This window comes from Anguilla rostrata, chromosome 13 (genome assembly GCF_018555375.3).
Source record: "Anguilla rostrata isolate EN2019 chromosome 13, ASM1855537v3, whole genome shotgun sequence".
Classification (NCBI taxonomy): domain Eukaryota; kingdom Metazoa; phylum Chordata; class Actinopteri; order Anguilliformes; family Anguillidae; genus Anguilla; species Anguilla rostrata.
The window spans coordinates 33,239,757-33,267,379 of NC_057945.1; the positions used below are offsets into that span (position 1 = coordinate 33,239,757).

At 41.4% G+C, this 27,623-nt stretch overlaps 1 protein-coding gene and 1 long non-coding RNA gene across 3 annotated transcripts in view; one reads left to right on the forward strand and one right to left on the reverse strand.

Moving 5' to 3' along the window:
- LOC135237861 (uncharacterized) overlaps window positions 1-27,623 on the reverse strand; it is a 43,418-nt gene that overhangs the window by 14,007 nt on the left and 1,788 nt on the right. The gene's annotated exons all lie outside the window — the stretch shown is intronic.
- gpr37l1a (G protein-coupled receptor 37 like 1a) lies at window positions 22,662-27,489 on the forward strand. The gene is made up of 2 exons (XM_064305381.1): window positions 22,662-23,633; window positions 24,998-27,489. The coding sequence occupies exons 1-2, from the start codon at window positions 22,917-22,919 to the stop codon at window positions 25,934-25,936; spliced, it is 1,656 nt and encodes a 551-aa protein (XP_064161451.1). The 5' UTR covers window positions 22,662-22,916; the 3' UTR covers window positions 25,937-27,489.

The following is a 27,623-nucleotide window of genomic DNA, read 5'->3' on the forward strand; positions in this document are numbered from 1 at the left end:
ACCTATATTAATATTTACAGAAACAGCAGATCCTTGGGATGAACTGTTAGCAGTTCTACAAAACTCCCCGGCAACAGACTCGGCCTGCGACAGCAAACCGGAGTACAGCCTCAGTCTCAGTGCACATATTGAATACAAACTGCTATAAATCACCAGGGCTTACAGAATAAAGACTAATTATTCAAACCAACCTACACACAGGCAGCAAACAAGAAAGGGAAGCGGGAGTGTTCCAGCCGCAGTTCTGTGGTTCCAATAGTGAACAGTTCTGGTGGTTTCGCAATGGGCACAATCGGGGATATCTAGTTTGTCTGCGCTTTAGAAGACATGCCCAATGTTAAGCATTGGCTGACTGTGTGGAGTGATCATCCTCCCCCCATGTTACGAGTTGACTTTCTTTTGTTTTTTCTATTTTTTTTTTCATTTTTGGGGACACGCTGCTTTGGAGTAACTTGAAGTGTATTTTCTAGTTTTAGAGCACAAAAAACCTGCCCTTGTACTGTACTATAAAGCCTGCAGGTCGTCAGAAATCAAGTATCCTCAGCCAACTGAAACATACACTAAATCTGAAACAATATTTTTTAAAGTTCAGAAAGTGAACCATCCCTTTAAAGCAGCTATTTTCTGCAGAGAGGGGGATCCTTCAAAATGACATTGCCCCGATTCACAGACCCAGTAGAAGCCCATTGGCTTGGGGAGCAATTCAATTTTTCTTATGTAATGGCTTTCTTAATCACCAGTCAAACGTTACTAGAATGTTGTGGAGTGACACAGGAGGAAGCCAATTCCACTTCTTTACACAAACCATGAGTTCATTTCTTGTTGAAGAGTGGTGTTGTATTTCTCCTAAAGAATTCCAGACACTTGTAGACTGTATGTCACGATAGCAACATCCCATTATGTCACTTCACGTCAGTGTTTGCATTTTTTGTTCTCTGCTCGTAAACCTCACTTTAATTCTCGTGCGTATTCTCATCACTGTTAACACTTTTCACATTTTTAAAAATGAAATTGTGTCAGTACACACCCAACCATTTAATTCAAAACCATTAATTCAATTTCAAAATTGAAATAATGTTTGCGTGTTCATTCTTCACATAATTAGTTTGAGACTGCACCTCCTGTGTTTAATAATTTTTTGCTTAGACACCACCTATTGTTGATTTAATAACTTTCATTCAATAGAGCCCAATCAGTACTTCATAGTGCTATGACTATATGCAAATGTTATGACCTCATTGCCATTCTCTTTTCTAAGTAGCACTACAAAATGAAACTTGGAGGAAGGACTCAGTTTGAAATAGGGTACTAAGCAAACAAAATGGCGCTCATCTGGAACCCAGACTTAATAGCTTATGCTATTAAAAACATTATAGTTAGTATGTGTCGTCATCTAAACTTGAACTACAAATGCTAGTAGCTACTGTGACAGATAAAGGGAAAATGAAAAACATATTTCAATGCCTAATTGCAGTGCCTATTTTGCATGGCAACAGGACAAGCGTCTTAGTAACATAAATTTATAAAATAATTAATGGAGAGGAAATACTGTCAATACTTTTACAACAACCAGTATTTTATAGCATATGCGCAGTGACATTGCAACATTTGCTTGGCAGTGCTGCAGAACACTTGTCTAGGGCGGCTTGTACCACAACCTTATTTTGCAAGATTTGCTGAAGCCCCTTGAGAACATTGCTGAAGAGTGCACACAGCCAGAGCTGGTCCTCATATTTGAACCTGCAGCCACCCAATCCAGTGTCCTAAACGACCTATGCCACGCAGTCGCCTATGTCAACAAGCAGGTTAGTGCTCACACATATAACCAAGCCTGTGTTACTCTGCCATACCAACCTTTGGTGAGAAATAAAACAACCCTTTATCTTTTTGGGGAGTGCTTATCTCATCGCAATAAACAAGTTTAAAAACACGCTGACTGACGTCATCAGCACAGCATACACAGGCTCTTATCAGACATTATTTTAGCTGGAACCGGCTCGCGGCTGGATGCTTATTGTGTTTTTGTGTACAGACGATGTGGCTTACCAGCATCCGAGCCTTAATTGCTTAACAACCCTCCCTTTGGAAACAAAAGCATGATGAATGAGAGGCAGTGGTGCCAAGCTGCCATTCCGATAACACCTGATTTCATCCTCACATGCTGAACAAAAATAAAACAAGATGGTGACCTCCATACAATACTCTTTTTAAAAAGGTTTCTCAATCGTGTTCACATGATACGGCCCAAAAATAGCCATTCTGAGGAACACGGATTGTGATCCTGAAATTGCCCACACCTACAGTATATTGCATCAACAGGGCAAACACAAGCTTTGTATCTTTGGCAAGGCTTCCTTTGTGTGTTTGTTTGATTTATGGCCAGCCAGAAATCTAAATGCTAGGAGATCTGTGAAGAGCTAAGCATTGAGCAGGACATATCTGTATCATACTGAGAAATCTGACTCATAGTGCTCACTTTTTTTGAGGATTCTACCACAGGAACAACACCTGCACCCTGGAGCAGTATTAATTTGACATGACAGTGAGTGTGCCCAATCTTCACTTACACTCCATATGCTGCAGTGCACTAAATCTGTAGTTCAGTAGAGCACATCTACAGAAAAAAACAACAACTGCCAACGAGAGCCGAAAACAACCAACTTTTACGGTCATAGTGGGTCATCTGTCTACTGATACAGGAGCAATAAGGCTGCCAGGGATCAACCTCCAGTGATATTCTCTGCATGATGAGGCCCTGTTTCCAGAAATGCAGTAAAGCAATCGGAGGCGGTATTCCAAACAGTAATAAACACGTTTCATTGTGTGAGTCAGTTCCAGGATTGAGAAAATTCAGGTTCACTGATAAATATGTTTGTTGACTGGTGAGTAAAGTCCTCAGGATGGGTCGACAGAAGGCGAGGAACTCTGAGGCGCAAAGTACTCCTGCAACCGAACTTCTTCAAATTGAAACAATATTTTTTAAAGACCCTGCAACCAAAACTTTTTGGCAATTGTATGACACAGAAAGAGCCAAAGTAACCAAATACTATGATATTAAGCTGACTTGATTCAGTTGAGATTTTTCTATCCCGAGAGCAATGAAGTTCTTATGCTGTCCACTGCATGATGATTTGGTATTGATCTTCTGGAGACCAATCATGCTGCTGACATAATCAACCAGCGATGCATCGTGCATAATGAACACTTTAAATTAATGAAAAAGAAACCTTGGGACTTCCAAAAAAAAAAAAAAAACTGGCCTTTTGGAATAAAAAAACTGGACTTCAAAGAACCTTTTTCTCTTCTTATTCCCCAGTTGGGAACTGCCCCTGTGATTTTCAAGTCACCCGTACTCACATAAGGAGCACTGGAGCCTAAATTCATGCACTTATTTGTCATACAGCCCATGCAGTATCACAATTGTTATTGAAAACTAGAAATTATATTCATAAAAAAATTCTATTATATACTGTATATTACAGTGACCTCTGTAATGTTCGGGACAAAGACATACTTTTTCTTAATTTGGCAATGGGGAGGTCGTGTACATTTTCTACATTTTCTAATCATAATGCATAAAATGCCGTTTAACGAAAGCTGAGAAGTTGAGAATCTGACCACATGTGAATTGTTTGATTAATAATCTAAGGTTGGACAGTACAGAGCCAAATCAAACATTATGGAGCTCACTATATATATATATATATATATATATATGTATATATATACACCGATCAGCCACAACATTAAAACCACCTGCCTAATATTGTGTAATGTATGTAGGTATGTATGTACCCCTCGTGCCGCCAAAACAGCTCTGACCTGTCGAAAGTTTTTAAAATCATGTGGAAATAATTCACCCTCTAACAATATCTTCGCTTTTTGTAGCCCTGTAGCAACTAATAACGTAATAAACTACCAATAGTGTAATAACTCCCAATAATGTAATCCATTTCAAATTGTTTATGTAATAAAAACCAATAATGTAATAAACAGTAGTAGTAGTAGTGTACTTTAATGATCCCTGGGGGGGAATTTGCACTGTAGCATCAAAGACAACAAAGTAACACAATCAGATACAAATTTACAGTAGCTACAGTAGCTATAGTATACTGTATATATATATATGTGTGTGTGTGGGTGCGCGCATAATTGCTGTGCATGAGAAATGCAGTTTCAGTTAAAATGTTTACTGCTGGCAGATGATGTCATTCTGACTATAGCCTCTAGTATTAGATACTGGGCACAGCTGTCGACTGGACCAAGTCACCAACACAAGCTTGCTGGTAATTCCATGCAGTCCACATCATCACAAAAGTTGCCAGTTTCCCAATCTAAAAACAACATGACTGTACTGGCATGAGGGACGTAACAAGGGTGTATTTACGAAAATCCCAGTTCTAGTTTCATGTATTTCACCTGATGCAAATCTGGACATTTGAATGTTTAATAAGAGAAAAGCTCTGATTATCCATTGTGCAGTCGCACCCGGGCCACACCTGAAGCTGCGGGAAATATAACGTGTTGAACAATTGCCCTACCTTGCACCTGCCATGACAATATCAAAATGGAACTTGCCACACCCCCATTCATCTACACCAGTCTAATACATAATGACCCGTTAGTGTTTGTGTTGCCAAAGGAGATGCAACCATAGCTTGATCTGTTTTTTTTCCCCCTGATTTGGGAGATGGTGCGCTTTTCTCCCGGTAGTGATCCTTGCTGTCTCAGTTCGGTTTCCTGGTGTTTCGATCTTCTGTTTTTGCAGCACTGACCTGTGTTAGCTTAGCCCAGTAGCACTGTTGATGCCGGCCTGCTTTAAAGGGCCCTGTGGTGGTTGAGCCCACTAGCTATAACCGCACAAGGACACAGTAAAGTGGGGGGAGGATTAGCCTGAAAGTGAGAACTAGCCTGTCACCACTGCTGATAATTTAAAAAAAAAACAACCAGGGGTAGACGGGAGTAATAATGGAGCTTGTTTCCTTCAGGAAAACCACACAGCCTTGGACGGCTGTTGAAAAGTAGGCCGACGCCGTGCCTTGGGGAGATGCCAGCGTTGAATGTGGCGCTTTGGGAAAAAGAAGCTATCGCAGTGCTCCTGGTCAGCCAGCTGGCTGGATTCCAGCTACACTGCTGAAAAGGAGAGCAGGATCTCAGCGTGGCGGTGGATAATTTGTCCGCCCAAACAAACCCCACAGTCATACCGCGCAGACACAATGAAACTGGAACGTGTGGCATGACCTTATTCTGCGCAGCAACGATCCCATTTTTTACGGTGTCATCACTCGTGTCACACACCGGGCACGAGTCTTCCTCTTGAGCGATTGCTCAACTTCCGAAGAAATAATAAATAAATGGGTTCAGGACAATGGCAAGTATAAACAGACGTCTGGCAACGAGCTCTGAGTTGCGACGGACGGGAGGGTCTTTGGGTTTTTTTTTTTTTGACCCGAAAGCCTGTCGAAATTGACTTCTCCTTTTGGGTGTGAAAGCATAATACAGAGAGAACTGTGTGCATGGGGCTCTAGTGCTCTAAACATACATTACATTACTGGCATTTAGCAGACGCTCTTATCCAGAGTGACTTACACAACTTATTACATAGCGTTTACATTGCATCTATTTATACAGCTGGGTGTACACTGAAGCCTTAGGTACTAGGTACCTTGCTCAAGGGTACAACGGCAGTGTCCTACCAGGAAATCGAACTTATGACCTTTAGGTTACAAGACCAACTCCTTACCTATTGTACTACCCTGCCGCCTATATGTCTTCCTCGTTCCAAAGCACGAGGGATAGTAATGTAATTACAGCAACAGCAGTTTGTCTTCAAAAAGTACAGTGGAAAGTATAGCGCTGTTGCTCACTTGTCTTCATATTCTGAAGAAGAAAATAAAGGGAGGCCTTCATGGTCAACAGAAAGGATTAAAACTGTTACCCAGTCACATACCGGAATGCTGCTGCACACAACATTATATTTGATTATGCAAGATTCACAGAAACCGCAAACTGCAAACAGGGCACACAATGCAAAATGAAATCCGACACCAGACGCTCGCCTGGGAAATGAGACAAAATATGAAGAGAATTGTCGCATCAGGCGCTTACAAGCACTCTAAGGATAATACAAGCTTTGTTCAAGCCTAGGCGCCACATATCGTGGCTCTTGTAGCATGGGTGGGGCGTTACGGAGGACAGGTGAGGTGTGTGTGCGTGTGTGTGTGTGTGTGTGTGTGTGTGTGTGTGTGTGTGTGTATATGTGTGTGTGTGGTGTGTGACGTGTGGTAGGGGGTATAATAATTCCTGTAGTTAGTATTTAGTATTGTAGTTAATATTTCCCCATCATTCCAATTCGCAGTCAGCATTCCACATAAAATATATGCTTACCACAAGCAATGAGTCTTCACCAAAGCTTCATCAGGTTAATTTACACAGTTAATAAGCAACAAGTGTGTTAAACAGTTGCACTCCACAATGCATTTTAAAAAAAAAAACATTTGTTAAAAAAACATTATTATAATGACATCAAAATATATAGTACAGGAGCAAAATCACAAAAATGTATCTCTACTAATCTCTACAGTAGAAATGGGTAGTAATAAACAGTTCAGATTATAATCTCACACAACACTAAGGGAGTATTAAACAGGGGATTGAACTGAATTATGGTCCCACCAATAGAGTGATTGCCTTCAAACCAACAGCAGACTGCTATAAGTTTTTTTAGGCATTATTTTTGTACCTCTGTCCAGACTACTCATGAACAGAAAAGATTCACTTTTGTCCCACCTGGTGGTTCTAATGCCACTCTAGCTACCTTTATTAAGATAGTAGGAGAGATATTGATAATCTGATTATAAACACAAAGCTGCTCCCAACAAACATAATTTGACTATACTGGAGATAAAAAAGCTAGCAGATTTTTACAGAGTCTAATCCAAACATTACTGTGAAAATGTAGACAAATGTGGATCAATTGTGACAAAAAGACTATGTAGCTGATGCCATAATACAGTTTAGTAATAATGCTCTTTATAAAGAATTCCCAAGTAATCTAGTTGAGTGACTCACAAAGGAAACACCAAAAGCAGCATTATCTTGAATGGCACATTAATAAAAATTGGATTACTGAAAATCACTTCTGTCATGACCACTGTCATCGAAGTTTGAATCTTTATTAACTGAGATTGACAATCTTAAAAGGCAATACAGTTATGTTTGGTGGTATGGCTCTGTTTTGGAAGCCCTCCCGTCAATCCATGCAAGCAGGGAAACACAGCACTATAGTTCTGCAGTTTCTCTTAAATTTACTGGACTTGAGGTAGTGGTTTCTGACCGCAGAGCTGGTAGTCTCATCAAAAAAATGATTTCAAAGAGAATCATACAGGATCCATACTCCATGCGATGGAACCATACGGGCTCAAGGAAACAACGACTGGAAAATATGAAGCTACACGATTCTGCTTTAATCTATGAAGTATGAAGCCATCATGCGGACTATTTTGTGGAATTGGTTGAGGCAGTCCCAATGAAACATTTATTTATAACAACAACAACAACTTATTTTCAGAAGACATATCACAGAAAAGTTTGTCCAAAACACCACCATTCCTATTCCTGGTTACAACAGGGTAATTTTGTAATATTTCCATTAACATTATGAAATGTACAACATTTGTTTATTTAAACCTAGAGAATGTGTAGCTAAGACCGGTGATGGGTGCAGTGACCAGACCAGACCAGCAAGTTCTTTTTTTTCAAGAGGAGGACAGGCTGGTCACACCGGGTCTGCCACAGAAAACAAAGACCCATTTCTTTGCCGCATAAAATGAGATGTGGTTTCATTTTGACTTGCAAAACAAAAGTCTGTAACTGGAGGACGTTATGTAAGACAACACAGCTACCCAACACTCCCTCCTCTTCCCCCCAGCCACTCGCTAACCCCCTCCCCACCCCTTGCTACATCTACCACCCCCCCCCCCCCCCCATAAGCCACTAACATTTTTTTAAGGTTCTCACTTGGATGAGGACTGGTTAAATTGTTGTCTCTTATTGCTGTCCCTGCTGAAGTTATTGCATTATTACATTTCACAATAATCAGTTGTAAATGCTTACAGGGTATTCAAACTCCAACATGTACAATGACGCAGCTTTTTTTCTGGGCAAACCCTACAGGTAGGGTTCGATTATGGATGAATCTGTTACTTTCACCAACTGCATGTATAAACCGATCTCTAAACTAAGAAAGAGGGATCATTGTCCTTTATGCAATGGCACTGATATCCCTAGAAATTCTGAGATAACAATCTCTTGTTATCTCTCTACGGTGTTACATTCCATTACAGGCATTTAGTAGACGCTCTTACCCTGAGCGACTTACAAAACGTTTTTACTTAGCATGTACATTAGCATCCATTTATACAGCTGGACATATACTGAAGCAAAGCAGGTTAAGTACCTTGCTCAAGGGTACAATGGCAGTGTCCTACCAAGGAATTGAACCTATGATATTTTGGTTACTAATGACCATAGTTCCTTACCCACTATGCTACACTGGTACCTGTCTTTTTTCTTTTTTTTTGTAAAGGATGGAAAGTTCCTGCCTCAGCGGTCCATGGCTTGGGATTGATCCCAATGACCACGTTGTGGCATGGACCTGACACGCCAAATCCGCCGCCCTCTCGTGCGCTTCCCATTCTTCTCCAACACCTCCCTTCGACCCCTTCCGTCCCCCAACCGACCTGCATAACAATTCCCACAGTCACCTTCAAGTCAAGACTCCCTGCCACCGAAACCTGTGGCGATCCCCACGTTTGGCCCGATCCGGTTACCGGTGTGACGGTATTGTCGGGGGCCTCCATTGACCACAGCTGCGTCGATTAAGCCTGTTTTTTTATGAATGGGTCTCCCCTTTCAGTTTCCCACCGCTGCTCGTGAGAGTAGAGTTACGGGAGTGAGAGAATGCCTCGGGAAAATATTTGGCGCAAAATTTCAGCTCAAAGCGTCTGACAAAGGGGTTCGTCGCCTTCCATTCAAAACCTTGTCATTGAAACATTCGCTCGCTGTTTATAGTGGGCGACTTTATTCCCCGCATAATTTAAAGGTTCCATTGTTGTCAGTTACTGAACGCCCGGGACACCTGAGCTTTTAAACCAGTGGCCGGGAACCAGTCAGTCCGTGGGTCTCTTGAGATTCTGTGCTTAATATCCGCTTGTATTTATTTATTTTTTCATTAAAATATTTGTTGCCAACCCATGCTACACTATAAGCATACTGTAATCCAACACTGAAATTCAAAGTAGCCATTCAAATTAGTTTGAATTTTCATTCTGTTGATAAAATTAGACATTGCATGTACACAAAATTAACAATCAATAATTCCTGGCATTAAATGTATCATTTAATCAATACACAATGAGGCCACATGCCATTACTTACAAAAAGTGAGTTTAAAGTATGTAATACTTATTAATTATTACAAATGTTGGTACAATGACAGGAATTTTTCTTGTCTTCATTGAGGAGAGGAATTTGGAGATGTTCTCTCTCACATTTTGTCATTTTGTGAATCCCGCAAATAATATGAGGTCTATCCTTCTCTGTGTAATTTGTTCCACGCCTGTTCCCCAGATCATTTTAAATGAAGAACAAAATTTGATAATGTGATAATAGACACAGTATTAACATCACAATCACCAATAAACAGACATAGAAATTCACATTTTGTGCATATAAAGAAATCATCAATAATTTTATTTCGGTTTTTAGGTGACCAAGGATATACTTTTGGAAAACACACACGACATGATTCACAAAATGCCTCACTAGATCACATGCATTGTTTTTGAACTGAAAAGTGAGCAGGCTCTTGTGTTAGCTCTAATGCCCATTCAGTGTTAACACTCTCACAGCACTGGCAGGTATAGCATTTTACTGCTTAACAACAAGACGGCTCGTGGCGCAGCCTGTAGAGCACTGGCCACATACTCAAAGTGAGCTGCGATTTCAGCGGTTCAAATCCGACTGCGCGACCCTTGTCGTATGTCTCTTGCTCCCCATTCATCCTGTCAATCTACACTGCCCTGTCCAATAAAGCTGAAACCTAAAAAATGTATTTAAAAAAAACAACAGGATTCAGTTGGAAGTGGCTAAAATAATTAGTCCCTTGTTGTTGTTTCCCGTTAATCAGTTACATATGAGCTGACGCTGAAAGCTGGTTTCACATTTACTGTACACTGTAAACAGTGTCTGTGGACTTGCGACTAAACAAGGATGGGAGTGGACTAATAGCCCGGCTGCTGTAAACAGCGATCTGGATATCTGTAACCTAATAACACGAAATACAAAATGGATTCCATGGATTTAAAAGAAAGAAAACATGTCCAGTACATCCAAATACTCCCTCACAAATGTCTAAAAGTTAAAAGAACATAACTAACTCCCTACCAGATGTTTGTCTCCAATGGCCATGGCAGTTGACAAATTAAACATAATGTGTCGATTTCGACACAAATGCACACAGATTTTCTGGAATGAAAAGCATTTGTTTTGATAGTTTTATCATTTTTTGCCATGCAGCCAGCATGTTATTATATCATGTCCTGCTCTTTCAAGAGTACTTGCTGAGATAATCCTCAAACAGTTTTCCTTGAAGTTGTGGAACAATCATCACTGAAAGGACTTCCATTGTCAGAAAGGTCAAGCTATTTGTATTGGTCTTAGATCTGAGCTTAATGCTACACGTATGGCTAAGATGGGTGTAATTTGCCAAAAAGACAGTCACCTAATGCTCGAAGCACAACATGCATCCATCCATCATCTATACCCGCTTATTCCTGATTAGGGTGGCAGGTGGTGCTGGAGCCCACCCCAGTGTGCATTGGGCGAGAGGCAGGAACACACTCTGGACAGGTCGCCAGTCTATCGCAGGGCATCAAGCACAACACTTTTTTTTTTTTTACAACAATTTCAAACCACGATGCAACAAATGTGATCATCGCAAACCATGGTGCAACAAATATGTGGATTAGAAGTCATTAATACACCAGCATCACCCAGGACAGGATGAACTAGGATGTGTGACCAGAATTGTGGTGCATTCTTCCAACCATACAAGATTAAAGATAAGGCTCAAGGAAGTAAAATGGTAATCCCGCTCTGAATCAGGTGTTGCTGTTTAGATTAGATAGTGGACAGCTTGGGGAAAAAATGTTTAACATTAGTAATTCTAGACAAATTTGACTAGTGGTTTTTGTGAAGGTCCATCCCTGCTCAGTTGCATGTAAAACCTTACCAGAAGGTTAAATACATACAATGTTACTTTAAAAACAAGAAAGCCTCTCTCATCTTTGTTATTTTGTTGCACATATGGTTGTAATACATACCAAAAACACTGTTTTCCAAAGAGGTTTCAGGAATGTCGGAAAAAAGTATTTAGAAAACCCAGTATAAATACGAAAATGCTTCATGACACCCTTAATTGAACAAATGAAGTTCTATTTTTCTAAAAGCGCTGAGTCATAGTGTATCTGACCCAGTAAATATGTGTGAAGCGGCTGCTGTGCTGTTTGTTCAATAGACATTTTTTTCTGCACGAAACACCCACTCCGGCCTTCCTGAGAACTGGGGAATACAATGGGGAAGTCCCTTCCATGAAATGTATGCAAATCTGAGCAAAGTCCAGCAGATTCTTCCCCAAATGCGCACAAGATGAGGAGAAAAGTCGCTTGTTTACTGTATTTTCTTACTGCAAAACTGCCGTGCATTGGCCTCAGCAAGCCCGAGGTAAAGGATCCAGAGCGGATCCTAAAGTCATACTAAAGAAAATACAATGCAGGGTGTTCTCAGCCCTGGTCCCGAAGGGCTGCAGGGTCAGCTGTTTTTTTTTTGTGGTTATTTATTTATTTATTTATTGTTACTGAGCAGCTCATTTATCAACTAAAGCAGTACGCTATACAGTTAACCTCACCTCACCTGGTTTCTTGGGTCTGAACTGGTTGCTGATTTTAATGTGAAAACAAAAACCAATGGACCATGCAAACCTCCAGGGTCAGGCTGGAGAACCTTGGAAAACTACGTCACTCCCAAAACACTCAATTACGGTTGCAATTAGTAGTTTAGACACACCAAGTAGATGCACATTAAAAATATATTTATATAATACAATTATTATTATTATTATTATAAAAAATAATGACCAACATCAAAACTAAATGTACACTACACGGTCAAAAGTATGTGGACACCAGACATTCAACATCTCATCCAAAATTATGGGCATTAAGTTGGTCCACCATTTGCTGCTAAAACAACCTCCACTGTTCTAGGAAGGCTTTGTACTAGACGTTGGAGCATTGCTGCAGGGCTTTGCTTCCATTCAGCCAGAAAAGCATTAGTGAGGTCGGGCACTGATTTGTTGACTAGGCCTGGCTCGCAGTTGGCTTTCCAAATGATCCAAAAGGTGTTGGATGGGGTTGAGGTCAGGAAGGGAGGCAGCTCTTGCAGAGCTGGGGGGGGGGGGGGGGGGGTCAGGGAAGCCACAGCTTATCGCACCATAGTTCACGAGTCAGGCTATCGGGCTACATGAGTCGGAGGAAGACACTTCACCTGGTGCAGTTCCACATGCAGACCTGTGGTCCTCCGACCGACTAGCAGTGGATGCAGGTGAGTAATGATTCCAGCTGAATTTAACCCACACATCTCTGGGGGACACTAGAGCCAAATGTGTAGGGCAGCCACCTCGCAGTCCACAATGGCAAAATTCAGATTGATTATCAGATTATGGGACCCATCCATGTACTAGAACTGTGCCTTAACAGGGCAAGTCACCCAGCAGCCCCATACAAAACATATCTAGATTGCTTTATTGCGGCAGTGCAGCACAGTGGGTAAGGAACTGTGCTTGTAACCGAAAGGTCACCGGTTTGATTCCTGGGTAGGACACTGTCGTTGTACCCTTGAGCAAGGTACTTAACCGGAATTGCTTCAGTATATATCCAGCTGTATAAATGGATACAATGTAAAATGCTATGTAAAAGTTGTGTAAGTCACTCTGGATAAGAGCGTCTGCTAAATGCCTGTAATGTAATATATGTAATGTGCCCTTTATGAGCTTTACAGATTGGCTCCTTGACATCTTCAAAATTGATATTTTGAAACTTTTCAACACCTGGAGGAAGGGCACCCCCTCTAACAATGCTCAGCATGTGTCTGTGTAATTACACATCGATAATTACATACATTGATATTTACTGAACCCTTCCAGAATTATTCACACTAGTTGGAATGCATAACAAATATGGTCACCATATTGTCTGTCTTAAGTGCCTACTTCCAAACCAGTACCAGAGGTACTGCACGTGCAAACATCAAGTACATAATCTAACCTTCAGATGTGCTCCATAGTGTTTGACAGGGTTGAATACTATCCGTAGGCATCAATGCAAAGTTGCATGTGCTTCCGAGCTTAGCCACGGTAAACTGGAGGATCTGATTGGTCAATTGTTTCAAGAGCTGCGGAGAGATCCAGGACAGTCACGTTTGAAAGAAGCAAGGCAGCTCATGCAGTGCTGGGGGGACACAAGTGGCCATAAAGCAAGGCCAGACGTCTGGGAAAAGGCTTGGCAGCCAAAGTCCACCTTATCCGGGAAGCCACAGCTCAGACCTGTTTGACGACAGTATTAGGTTCCAAAGGTGTGACGCAGTAAAATCTCAAAATTAATTTAATATGACATTACTATACATTGAATTGCTAACTGCGAAGACGACGTATCTACATTTGCATCGAATAGCCTTGTCTCTGAATAACGTGCCAAATGATAATTGTGACCCTTGGTCCTTGAAATAAGATCACCACAGTATTACATTATTATCAGCCTTATTTCCTAGCTAAAAAAAAAGACCTTTGTTAAAAGAACTAGACCACTAGCTAATGCTATGAAATTACTCACAGGGCACCTATTATGCTATGAAAGACCTGTCGAATGACTGACTGGTGCTATGGCTGAACCACGGATTAACCTATTTATTAAAAATCTGGGCATGCCAGCGAAACTAGTTCTTCTTCATAAATTAGGTCAAGCATATGGCCATTGTTCTCAAAACAAATTTGATTCCTCTACTGGGAAGCTGGGTGTGTGTTATAGACATTCCTACAAAGTTCTATTGGCAATTATTTTGGACAGGATGCCAAGTCCACTGCTTGTCAAAATATTCAATGAGTCAACAGACAAGATTTTCCTGACAAATGTACCCATGCTTATGATAAATAGATAAATAAATAAAGTTAAAAAAAAAAGTAAAAGCCTAGTGTATCTAGCCTCTGAACTGCTATCATTTAGATTTTTAAACAAATGATATGTGCTTTTGTCAGAGAGCCATTTTTTGTCTAACCTGCTTAAACTGGGGTGTATCTTCCTTTCTGTGGCAACTGAACAAAGCAGCTTAAACATACAAGTGTAAGTGATTATTTTAATGAAATCTTGGTTTTCTGATTCAAAAGTAATGTTTTCATTCCCTTTCCTCCTCCCTTGCAAAGGGTTTTTCATAGAAAGGTAGGCTGGCCCAAACTAATCCGCAACGTGTGATCCTATACGGATGCGTGCATCTTTGTCAACGGATGTGTCCCTTGCCATGTATGTGTGCCTGTCATATGAAATTATGAGGGTTCAGGTATCTGATGCTCTTGATGTTTGATGTTGGCCTGATAAAACTGCCGTGTGCTAGTGTGCAGCAGTGACAGTCAAAGAGGAATGCCAGGTTAAAGTGAAAGCCATTTATTGTACAGTTTTTTTTCCAGAAAGGTCTGCCACAGATTAGCAGCCTGTCCAGAGTGTGTTGCTGCCTCTCGCCCAATGAATGCTGGGATAGGCTCCAGCACCCTGCGCGACCCTGCCCAGGATAAGTGGGTATAGATACTGTAATGGATGGATGGATTTTTTTCTCTCTCTCACTCTCACTCTCTCATATAATTGTACAGACTTAATACATTATCAATAAATGAATACAGTTTAGAAAAGTCCGGTTAATAAACCACAATAGCTAACAAAACAGCGGGTGGCCAGATGGGCAGGGAGTATACGAGTTACGGTATTTGCTGTAACCTGGAATTTCCATTCAAAGATCCTTCTCAATATCACATTTTCCAATATCGTTCATGTTGGATTAAAATTGAAGAGTTTAATGTGGCTATTAACACTTCATTAAAATCGCTATTAATGCTTCATACATATCTGTACAGTGTTTTAAGCTGGCACTGTTGATTTCAAGGGTAATTGCAAAATTAGACCATGAAACTCAGCAAAGGATGAGAATGTGGTGGCCGAACGCAGATGAGACATGGTGTAAACATGCGCTACGTGAGATCAATATCGCGCGTAAGATGCCACAGCAGTTTCGGGGCTAGAGCTTATACAGTTAAAGGTGTGGCGCATGTACAATTAATTAACGTCAGATTCAAAAGACTGCCAGTAAACACTTCCAATACCTGTGCACCGCAAAGCCAACCATGCGCAAGGAAAAAACAATGGCAGTATCTGCCACTTCCTTTGTTGTTCTGAGCTCATCTCTCAACAATGTGAAGAAAGCGTCAATGCTTTTATGATTCCGCAGAGCTGCCATAATTTTTGGGAGTGCTTGTGTTTACATTGAAATGTAGTAAACAGATCGGATGGATAAAGGCATCTTTAAAATGCAAGCAGTTTGTTTCAGAGTTTTTAAAAAAAATATATGAACTTGATGTTTCGGGGGAAAGTGGACAATAGTTGGTGAATGTGAAGTTCGCATGTTTACAGAACTGCTGTCTGTGCACTGCTTAGTTACTTACCACAGGGCAAGCAGTTTGACATTAGTTGCCCAGGCACATGTCCGGGTAAATAAATGGATGTGATGCATTGCACTCTGGATAAGAGTGACATTCTTAGAAAACATGAATAGCATAATATAACGAGGTCATATGATGTAGATGAATATAATAAACTGTCTGTAAATCATTTTAAATGACTGTAGTGGAATTTAAAGTTGTGCCATTATTTTCACCAAGACCAGGTTGGAGTCGCAGTGACACGAAAGCATAAGAGGAAATGTTTTCCATAAAAAGGTAATCTGGTGAAAACCCCGCTACCTCTTATAGGAAGTGGATTCCTTTTGAATGCATATTTGCCTTGCCTGTAACTGTGTGATCACTGGGTTGCTTTACAAAGCAAAATACCGCCTATTGACCTAGATTTTATCGCCACTACAACTATTGTATATACAAGTGGATTAAAATTGAGTTTTGGAAGCTGATGATAAGGTGTTTTTTTTTTGGGGGGGGGGGGGGGGGGGGGGGGCGGTTTCATTTGAGACATTATCCAGGAAACTTTTGCATTTTATTTGTGTCCCCATCTTAAGTACACTTGAGCATTTACTTCCCATTTAAATAGCACTTTGACAGTAACAGTCTGGGTCAGCTGTGTATTTGTGAGTAAGAAGACACCAAAGACGGGACATGTGGGCTTACTAATAAGTGGTCTTGCCATCTTGAAGTGTCACAATATTTAATTTGGTGGAACTCAAGGGGGTTCACAGTACAAATGTGCAATGTAAAGTCAGCGTTAAGTGTGAAGAGTTAAATGAGTCTAATAAAGATGACCTATAGCCTATCAAAGCAAAATGTACACTTGTCAGAGATCATTTTGCATTGAATGTCTTACTGTGTGGTGGAAATTACTTTATGGGTTGAAGGGAATGACAAGTATAAGGCTTCAAATAAACTAGGTACCACTGCAAAAAGCTGCTCATATATATATAGTCCGCTGTTGAATAAGGCATTTGCGTGCATGTTCTTGAGACAACCAAACGCAATGCACTAGTGGCTGTCAGGCAAATGTGAAAGTGCAATATTTACATTTGGATTGTGAGGTTGCCATTCACAGGCCTGGTTGCCTATCTGTAAATATTTAAAAATGAAAAGAATAAAAAAACTGTTTGTATTGCATCACTTATACCAAACTATGCTTGAAACTCCATTCTTTCACTGCTTGTCATTGAGTGGAGCATGACACTGACGGTTTATCCGATCTGTAATCTTAACTAACTGTAACTGGTTAAAAACCTTCAGAAAAACGCTAGTTTCAATATGACAACTCACATAAGGGTTCGATAAGTAGTTCATTGTTGTCCTACAAGCAATGCAGCAGATAAATTACTCATTCAACTATTTTTAAAGAGGAAGACGGCATGTGGGGGTGCTAGTTCATGCTGCCCCTTCTACGGTACATCCTTCCCTCCCTGTGGTCTTGAGGGTGCTCTGTGTAGGCTGCTTAATATAACAGCTGAGTACAGCTGCCCTTGGAGCTCTGGGTGCTCCATAAAAAAACGTTATTGAAATTTCTGCATTGCAGAGTTTTAAAAAATAAAAAAAATAAAAAAGCAGGCTCTGATGATTTTCATGTTTAGTATATTCCTGTATAATGCGCCCATTTTCCACGCAGAGCCTGACAACAGGGCCCGATATCCTGTTCCAGGCGGTAGGCATGAATTTTTGCAGGTAAAGACGGCAGAGGAGGCGCACCACTTTGCACCCCCCCCTCTTCCCCCTCCAAAACAATGGGTTCCTTCGGGTTATTCTGGTAAACCACTCCAGTAACTTCTGCTAGCAAGTCTTCAGAGAATATTCAGAGAATGAAGCGTCCAGATGTTTACGGCAAATGTTAGCAATCCGGTTCGGCCTGACAGGAGAGATGATAATCATTTCATTAGCCCATAGTGGCTTTAGGGCTCTGGAAGAACGACGTGATAATCTTTTCTCGTCCAGTCTGTTTATGGTAAAAAAATAAAAATAAAAAAAAGTTTCTGGTAAAACCGGCTTAAAACAGGCTTGCTTGCCAATAGGGCTGTGACCATGGAGCGTGAGCATGATGCAGCATTGCTTCTCGAATGACCGTAAAATATCTTTCCCGCAAACTGCTGCCTGTAGAATGGCACACAGGGCGAAATGCAGGTCACAGTTCTGGCAAGATGCCTGGTGTAATTTCAACTGATCTAGTCTGAACCCTTGTCACCTGCTTATCCTGAGAGCATTGATGGTTTACAAAACGTTCAAATAGCTTGTGGTTTCAGCCTCCAAGGACTAAAGTTGAGTAGGAACAGTTAAATAATTAAACCAGTCGAAGCAGAGAAGTTGAAGTATATGTGATCAAATTCTTCTTCATAATCAATGAGGAATGTGTTTTTGTAACATGTCAATGGTGCATCAGAATCTTTATACGGATTACTGAAATGCTATGGGGCTATTTTTATGAACAAACAGAATAAAGGTGCCATTGATTAAACAAAGATAACACCGACACACCAGAGTACACTATCTGTGGATCACATGTCATCGGAAGCAGCGTGGGTGATTGAGTGTGTTAGACTTGCGTGGTGTCCAAGTCAGCACTGCTAAAAACAGAAAAGATAGTGTTTAGCATGCCAACAGAAAGGCAGTTTCACAATGACAGTGGGACGCCGTGGGAATTAAAATAAAAATAAATAAAAAAGGAACATGAAGAAACAACATGACAGCAGTGTTTGGTTGCATACTAAGGTGACATTAAAATAGATGGCAAAGACTTGCCTGATCTATAGTACATTGCTTGTTGTAATGATGGTACTTCTGAGTTATCTAGGCACATTTGTTTGGATGACCACTTGCTAAAAGGATGTACTGCAGCTATATGTCTGAAATGCTAGCATGCATAACCAGCAATGAAATCAAATTAGATTTCTGGTGCTTATGTCTCTGTGGATGATTTCAGTCCAGTGAATTTTTTATTAATTTATTGTTTTCAGGTCGTTTTCATTGTTTTTTATTCATGCAACATTAGGCAGAGATCATGCCACTGTGTGAGAGCATGAGAGGTCCAAGGAGATTAAGTGGATCAGGTTGGGCTAGTTCTAGATTTGGACGAGCGTGACAATGATGTCAGGAATCTGATAAGAAAAGAGTGCCCTGTTCCATGCACCGAATCACGTCAAAGTGGGTTTGTCCACATTCCCTGTGGGTCAGGTTTTTACGCTTCATGCAATCTTTTTAATTAAGCTGCGGCTTTGCATCACTGGATGTAACTTTTATAATAAAAAAGAAACAGATTAGAAAGACTGAGTTACTCCATCCTAACTTTTTATCCTGCAGGGGGCACTGTTTTAAATATGGCGGGAAGAACTCCCCTTCCCTTGGTATTTCACATTGCAAAATGGATTAAATCGAATTGTGGAATAATTTTGAATATTTTTGCACTAAAATAACTGAAATGGAATGTATTTAACCTTGGAGTTGATCCTCTACCACAGGGGTCTGCAGCCCTAATCCTGGAGAGCCACAGGGTGTGCTGGTTTTTGGTCTTACTGAGCATGTAATTGATTGCTGAAAGCATTTCATTCACCTCAGCTCATTTCTCAGGTCTGAATTGCTTGTGGTTTTAATGAATTGAAAATAGGCAGAAAAAGTCGTAAACCCCTGCTCTACATCAAGCCTTTTTTATATTTTTCAGTAGCTGAGCTGATTTAATAGAGAAGGTTTTTGAGTAAGGGAAAATGTACAGGAGAGCCCACACACACACCCTGCTCCCAGTGAAACAGTAGCTGTGTATGATACACTTGCCAGTGGCCCTTTTGATAGCTGCCCTCACAAAACATCAGTGTAAATGGTGATAATTATGAGAGGTTGTTTTGTGTACAGTACACACAGGTGTTTGGGTTTCACCAATAGGCTTGGAACTAATTTTGTTCTGATGATGAACCAATGTTACAGATTGGACATTATTGCCCTTTGTTGCCCTCTTGTGGTCAGTGCTTGAAACTGACAGAACAGTGCACTGCATGGATGTTGCATATCTGAATCTGAAGACCGCAGTGTAGACGGGTGTTTCACAATCATGATCACGGACTTAGCTGGATAACTACTCTGAGTAACACTCGGAACAGCACTTTTTACTTCAGTTCATGGTCCCGATTTTGGAGGGTTCGAGGGTTCACTCAGTGCATTTATCCAGCTAACTCTTCATGAAACACCCCATGGGCTCAGGCGAATTTCTCTTGCATTTTTTAATTTATTTGCATTTTTTCCACACAATTAATCATTTGTAAGGACCAAGAACAAAAGTGGAATTTGAAAGGCTGACGGTACAGCGAGATGATGAACACTGTTTAAATAACTCATTTCATTTCTTGCTTTTTGGTTTTTGAACATATTTATGATGGGCATTCTGAAAGCTTTATTCCACTGTGAAGCAACGGGATAAATTACCACTGGATAAAAATAAATATTTAACATTATGCATTTATTTCTATCCATTCAATTTGAAGACAGACAAGTATGCCGTCTCCTCCAAAGTGTTTGCTACCAGGCAGCAACTAAAATCTCCTGGTCAGTCGAACACACTGCAGAAAATTAATACAGGGCTGCCAGCCAGCCACAATCAGTAATGTAGGATCTGCTACCTGATCTTGGGGGCGTGTCTGTATGCTGAAAACTAGGGCACTATTCAGACCAGCTGCTCAACAGACCGTAAAATGTCCTCGCCTGACACTTCCTCGTAAAGGCAGCAGAGTAACTTTCATGTTGAATGACTACACATCGCTCACCGAGTATCAGACAACAGGCTTTCGGTCCCCAGGATGCTCATCCCAACTTTAAAGACACCCAGCAGCACCTTAAAATTAATTTACAAAAGAAGGGCCTAAAATACTCGCTGTTATGGGGACATTGTGCGTCTTTGCCTCTTCAAAAATGGAAACCACTGTGACATCGCAAGTAACACGCTTTGGAAAGTATTTGGAAAGTCCAATGTGTCTGAAGCATTCCAGCTCCCCGCCCCATCCCCCGCACACACACACACACACACACCCACCCACCCACACCCACACACATAGACTTACACTCAAGCTATATTTAGAATGTGGACTTACCCGGAATATAAACAGGAAATTACTCAACATGTCTGAAGTCATAATATAATGAACGTTGTTTCGCACCAGGTTGTCCTTATAGTGTCACAGCATTTTACACCAATGAAAACAAGCAGGATCACAGAGAGCAGTTTTTGGCTCATAATCTATAGTGATTGGCATAACTTTTCGGACAAAGACATATATTTTTATTATCGATTTGGCTCTGTATTCCACAATTTTAGATTTGCAATCAAACAATTTGCATGTGGTTAAAGTGCATTCTCAGCTTTTATTTAAGGGTATTTTTAAAATATATTTTGGTTTCACCATGTAGAAATTACAGCATTTTTTATAAACAGAGACATAAGCCAAACCTTAGGCTAACCAAAATCAACTGTTAGGAACATTACTAAGAAGAAAGATAGCACTGGTGAACTTAGAAATCACAAAGAGCCTGGTAAGCCAAGGAAGACCTTGACTTTCATTGGCACAATTCCGGTTCTCAAAAGGTTAATGTAAATAACTTTTTAAAAAACATTATCTTTTGACAACATATTGCTTGTTAAACAAATTTGTTTTCTCCAAGAAATTATAGTGTTAAAGAAAGAATAGAATTTTCCATACTTCCTGTTCTTTATACATTTCTTTGCTCATCTTTATAATTTTTGGAGGGCAGTGTACATATATCTTATATAACTCAAAAATGAAATGACAAGACCATGACATCCATCCATCCATTATCTATACCCACTTATCCTGGGCAGGGTCGCAGGGGTGCTGGAGCCTATCCCAGCATGCACTGGGCGAGAGGCAGGAATACACCCTGGACAGGCCACCAATCTATCACAAGACCATAACATATATATAAAAAATAATAAAACAAACCTGCTGTATAGGTAGGCTAGTTTTGCTCTTTTTGAGCAGACCCAATATGTCATTTACTCATGCTGGGCGGAACGGTGGTGCAGTGGGTAGCACCGTCGCCTCACAGCAAAAAGGCTGTGGGTTCGAATCTCGGCTTGGGGCCTCCGGGTACTCCGGTTTCCTCCCACAGTCCAAAGACAGGCAATTAGGCTAATCGGAGACTCTAAATTGCCCATAGGTATGAGTGTGCTCAGGATATTCTAAGATGCAGATCCACATGGTGGCTTAATATAATAGAGCCTGAAGACCTATTGTTGGTGGAAGTAGTTAGAATTGGCACTGTCAAGGGCACAGGCCAGTGCCGCTGCCAAACGTGTACAGACCAGGCCATTCAGTTTCATCCATGTTCACCGTGTCAGCTGAGGCTTGGGGTGGCAGGAGTGACTCGCAGCAAGACAGCAATTGCCACTCTAAAAATCCATAAAGCAGTGTGAAACCACTCGATTCCCAGGAATATGAAATGCTATTATCAATGCAGCACCAAGCATTTGTTGTCGTGGTTTTGTGGTATTTGATCTACTGTATGCGTGTGCGTAAATATGGTCTATAAAAAAAATTATTCAAAGCATTGAGTGAACCTGACCAAATATTATATCTTTATAAAGATTTACTGTCAACATGGTACTAAATAATTCAACAATAATTCCTTAATATATTTGATTTGTCATTAACACGCTGAGACCACGATCATACTTTTGTGTTGACAATAAAAAGTTTGTGAAGGCTTGTTATTTAATTGACCAGCAGATGGCAAAATACGTCTGGGATGAAGTTATCAGAAATCCAACATCAGACCCCTTTTTCTTTAGAAGGACAAGCCATGCTTCACTCATTTAACGGCGTTCTGACTGACGTGACGCCCTGATTTACCAGCCAATGGGGGAAGATCTGGAGCTTTTAGGGACGCGCAAAACTTGGGCATTAATTTCACGCAAGCGAATCGAGTTTTTCCCATCTTTCTTTTTTTTACCCGTCCTGTTGGTAACACTTCTAAGGCGATTAACATCTTCATTTAAACCGATCGAATAGTGACTGGATCAGCATAATTTACTTAAAAATAAATCGAGATTATCACACTGAAAATGATTTCTTTATTTACTTTTATGCTGCTTTTAGGTGCTTCGGAGCCAAAAAACGTCTTTCAATTAAACGGGCCACAGGATGTGCAAATCAGATCTGCCGAAACGACACCCAGGATTTTTGACCGCGCCACATTAAAGGAGATGCATGGGCTTAGTGCGGAGGTTAATTTAATCCAAAGTGATGATGGGTCCAAAGACTGGAGACACAAGAGAGTACCGCGGGGTGCAAGCGATGGCAGCACCAAACAACGTGATCACCATGGCCACAGGCACCACGGGCCTTACGACTCAAATGATTACATCACAACACCCAAATCTGTCCAGCGCTCGAACTCGACCTTTTTGCTGGACAGAGGCAGTGGTACTACCAATGTTTTTCTTAGGGTGGACGGCGCAGGGAACAACAGATCAGCGGAGAAGGGTGCACCTGGCATCTACAACCCCCTGTACCCTGTCACGGACGGCTCCTATAGCGCCTATGCTGTGATGCTTCTGTCCCTGATAGTGTTCGCCGTGGGCATCACCGGCAATCTGGCTGTCATGTGCATCGTGTGGCATAACTACTACATGAAAAGCGCGTGGAACTCTATCCTGGCCGGTCTTGCATTCTGGGACTTCTTGGTGCTTTTCTTCTGTTTGCCCGTGGTCGTCTTTAACGAAATAACCAAGAAAAGGCTTCTGGGGGATGTTTCGTGCCGGATCGTTCCCTTCCTGGAGGTGAGTTCTAATTAACCTATTATGGCTTCCGGGCTTCTTTGCGCACGAGGAGTGCGCTAAACATACGAGTCGTGCCATGGTTTCCCATTAATCGGTATCCATCACAATCTTTTGAAATTATTTATAATGAAATGATTATGGCACGAATTTTATAATTAACCCTGCTGCATAGACGGATTGGCTATGCATGGTCAAGTGAAAAATGTATATATTACCACTGGGCCTACTTGTCATTTAGATATTTAATAATCAGTGCACTGTAACCTCTAATAGTGGTACGTTATCCAGTATGAGTTTTGGGCGAGTTTAATTTAGTGCTTAGTGCTGGCTGATCAAGCTCGCCTTGGCCTGTGAGTTTTCTTACTCCTTGTAGGCATATTGGGGACTAGGGTGAGGATATCAACGGAGTTGTGGTGTGGACATGTGTAGAGAATATTTGAGATTGAGAACGTTGTGTGTACTTACAGAGCTTATGCAAAAAAAATAAAATAAAGTAAATAAATTCCGGGTGTAAACCCAGATGAAATACGAAAAGTCTGAATTAGAATATATGTATATATATATATATATATATATATATATATATATATATATATATATATATTATATATATATATATATATTGTATATTATATGTATATATATATATATATATATATATATGAACATCTGGAATAATTTCAAGCAGTGTAATCACGACGGAAGCACTCTGCCTCAGAAGAAGGGTGCAAAAGACACGGTGCTTGTCTGATTTTTGGTTCAGTTAAAGATGCGTTTGGACTGTTTCACCTAGAGGCATGTATCTTTGTGACCAACTGCACTCTTCTGTTTTCAAAAAGGAGCTGTGCTGCTCAAAATTCAGGGTTGGAGGCTAAATCAGGTCCCAGAATTCATTTCGCCTATAAATTACAGTACAATGACTAAAGCTAGGAAATACATTAATGACATTATAGTAACACAAGCATTAACATCATTATTGAGAGATGTGGAAAGATATGGAAAAATGGCAGAAAAACGTGCTCAACTCAAACAAATGAAAAGTTCTTTGTTTTTACGAGTGCTAGAACCTCAACAGAGAAATCGATGAAAAGAATAAACGGTCTGCTCACTGAGTCTTAATTCAGTGGTTTTTTAATGACACACAATGGCATTAAGAAACTACTGGATTAAGTCACAGTGTGAAGAACATTTTTTCCTTTCAAAGATATGGAAAGAACCATAGCAAGTAAATGCAAAAACCAGGCTTTTGCCCAGCAATGTCTTGTAATGGTGTTGTGGGATTGCAGTGTTAAAGGGAATGTGACACACTAGGTGGGGTAACTCTCTCTTCCCCCAAACCCTCCAAAAAAAAAAAAATGATCCAGGTGACGTCCCTGGGGGTGACCACGTTCAGCCTGTGTGCCCTGGGCATCGACCGCTTCCATGCGGCCACCAGCCTCGAACCCAGGACCCAGCAGGTGGAGCAGTGCCAGTCCATCCTGGCCAAGCTGGCGGTGGTGTGGATCGGCTCCATGATCCTGGCCGTGCCGGAGCTGCTGCTGTGGCAGCTCAGCCAGGATGCGGGCGGGGGGCCCGGGGGCGTGGTGGTGGAGTCCTGCTCCATGAGGCCGTCCGCCAGCCTGCCCGAGTCCATCTACTCGCTGGTGCACACCTACCACGACGCCCGCATGTGGTGGTACTTCGGCTGCTACTTCTGCCTGCCGCTGCTCTTCACCCTCTCCTGCCAGCTGGTCACCCGCCGCATCGGCGGCGATGGCGCCGGCCTGGAGCCCCGCCCACTTCCATCGTCATCATCATCATCATCTTCCTCCTCGTCCGCCTCCGCCTGTTCCTCGCCCAAGAAGCTTCAGCAGAAGAAGCACGAGGAGAGGCGCGGCCGGCAGCTCAACTGCACCGTGGTGGCGCTGGCCGCGGTCTACGCCGTCTGCGGGCTGCCGGAGAACGTCTGCAACATCGCCCTGGCCTACACCTCCGTCCAGGTGTCGCCCCCCACCCAAGCCCTGCTGGCCCTCGTCAACCAGTTCTTCCTCTTCTTCCGGTCCGCGGTCACGCCCGTGCTCCTGCTCTGTCTCTGCAAGTCCCTGGGCCAGTCGTTCATGGACTGCTGCTGTTGCTGCTGCGAGGAGTGCCTGTCGGACGAGGGCTCCTCCACCACCGCCTCCACCTCCTCGTCCTCCCCGTCCTCCACCTGCTGCACCGCGGGGGGCAAACCCAAGGCCGCTGCCTCGCAAATATCCCCCTCCATCCTCTATGACAAAGCCAGGAACAACTCATCGACCTTAGCCATTGGCACACCCTGCTGAGGTGTGACCTTGACTTTGACCTTGACCTTGCTCTGATGACACTGTGCTACAATAAGGAAGTCAAAAGCTAGAAACCCAAGCAGTGAGGTTTAAGAGCGCCACAGGACTGCTTGACTGCTTTACTCATGTCCTGTTTGGTGTTTTCTGTATCTCATGTTGTAAAAATACTGATAACAAGTACCTTAGCTGTGAAATATGTGTTTGGTAACATCCTCCGGTTGTCAATGGTAAAGGAAAAACAAGGACTGCCACTTATGTTTACACTGCAGTTGGAATCTGAGTATGTCTTTATGTTTTGACCTGCTGCGTACACCGTGGCTGCATTCTCATATTATATACATGCGCAAATGATCGGAAATCGTGCATAGCTATTATTAATGGATAAACAGTAGATATTTCAATTTTGCCTTCAGACTTCTCATTTTTTTAACTGGCACTACAATCAAGGCCCCAGGCTCTGTTGTGCTGATGAAGATCTCAGCACAACAGAGTGTTTTTACTGCTCACTTCCAGTTTTAGCATGAATCTTCTGCTCTTGTTTTAAAATGCAACGCCCTGTGCAAAATCCAAGTCACTGGGAAGCTGAAAGAGATAAAGGCCCCATACTGTGGTTTAGCTCGAATCAGGATCAAAAACATTAGATTCCACCTGGATCTGTCAATTGAGCAATCAAACAGATCTGAATCTGATGTGTTGGGGAAAAAATTGTGTCATCTCTTGGAATTAGAAGTGTAAACATAGTTTTTGCTCTTTTTGGCTGCTGCGCATCCCTCTCACTCTAGAAGTCAATCATAGTATCTGTGACATGTACTATAGATTGCCTAGCTTCACCTAGCCTAACATACGCTTAGCTTGGTTTCGCACCGTAGTACTTTTATTTTTAAGCAACAGTATTTTCTGTGATCCTATCAACAACAGACAGTCATAATTAATGCTACTGATAATCTGCTGGAAATCCATACAAATCTCCAGCCTTTGCTACAAATCAGCTCTGCTGTCAACCTAAATGCAGCACTTCATTTCTGATTATGATCACGTGACTCATTGGAGACAGTGAATATCAAGCCTTGGCTTCGCTGGGTTATCAGGCCTATATTAGTCATTGAACTGTGATTCCCGATGTCTGACTGCATTGCTCTTTGGGAAGTGATTTATGAAACTTCCTACACTGTCACAAAAGCATGGAACGTCCTGTAGTCGTGTATCGAGTAAGGTGTTTTACTCAATTTTAAGTAGGGTATTCTTTAGAGGTGTTACCTTTCCTTTTTTTCCACATCGAAGTATGAGCAGTAAAAGCAGGAAAAACTTAGCGCCTGCAATTCAACTTGATATTCAAAGTTGAGTCCTTACTGTACCAAATTACAGTTGGTCATCTATGGTTAGATGGTCGACAGTTAATGGAGACTTAAGCACTGATACGTAGAAATATGCATTTTATTTGGAAACATAGCAAGTTGTTTTAGAAATAATCTACAATTGAGGTTGTTCTGCAAATCTTATTTTATCCCTTCATATGGGTAATGTGACTTAAAAGGTCAATCTCTGCAAAAATATTTAAAAAAAAAAAACAAAACAAAAAAAAACTGTCATCATGGCAACCAAAGAGTGGCATGTTTTGGAGGACTTATAATTGGTGAACTGCATGCTGAAGATCTCTAAATCTGAAACTGGTTTCAGTCTGGATTAT

What these genes read in the sequence shown, in the direction of transcription:
- gpr37l1a (XM_064305381.1), top strand. Translation starts at nt 22,917, where the DNA reads ATGATTTCTTTATTTACTTTTATGCTGCTTTTAGGTGCTTCGGAGCCA. An exon ending in GGATCGTTCCCTTCCTGGAG is followed by an intron (nt 23,634 to 24,997) that starts GTGAGTTCTAAT and finishes AAAATGATCCAG; the next exon opens with GTGACGTCCCTGGGGGTGAC.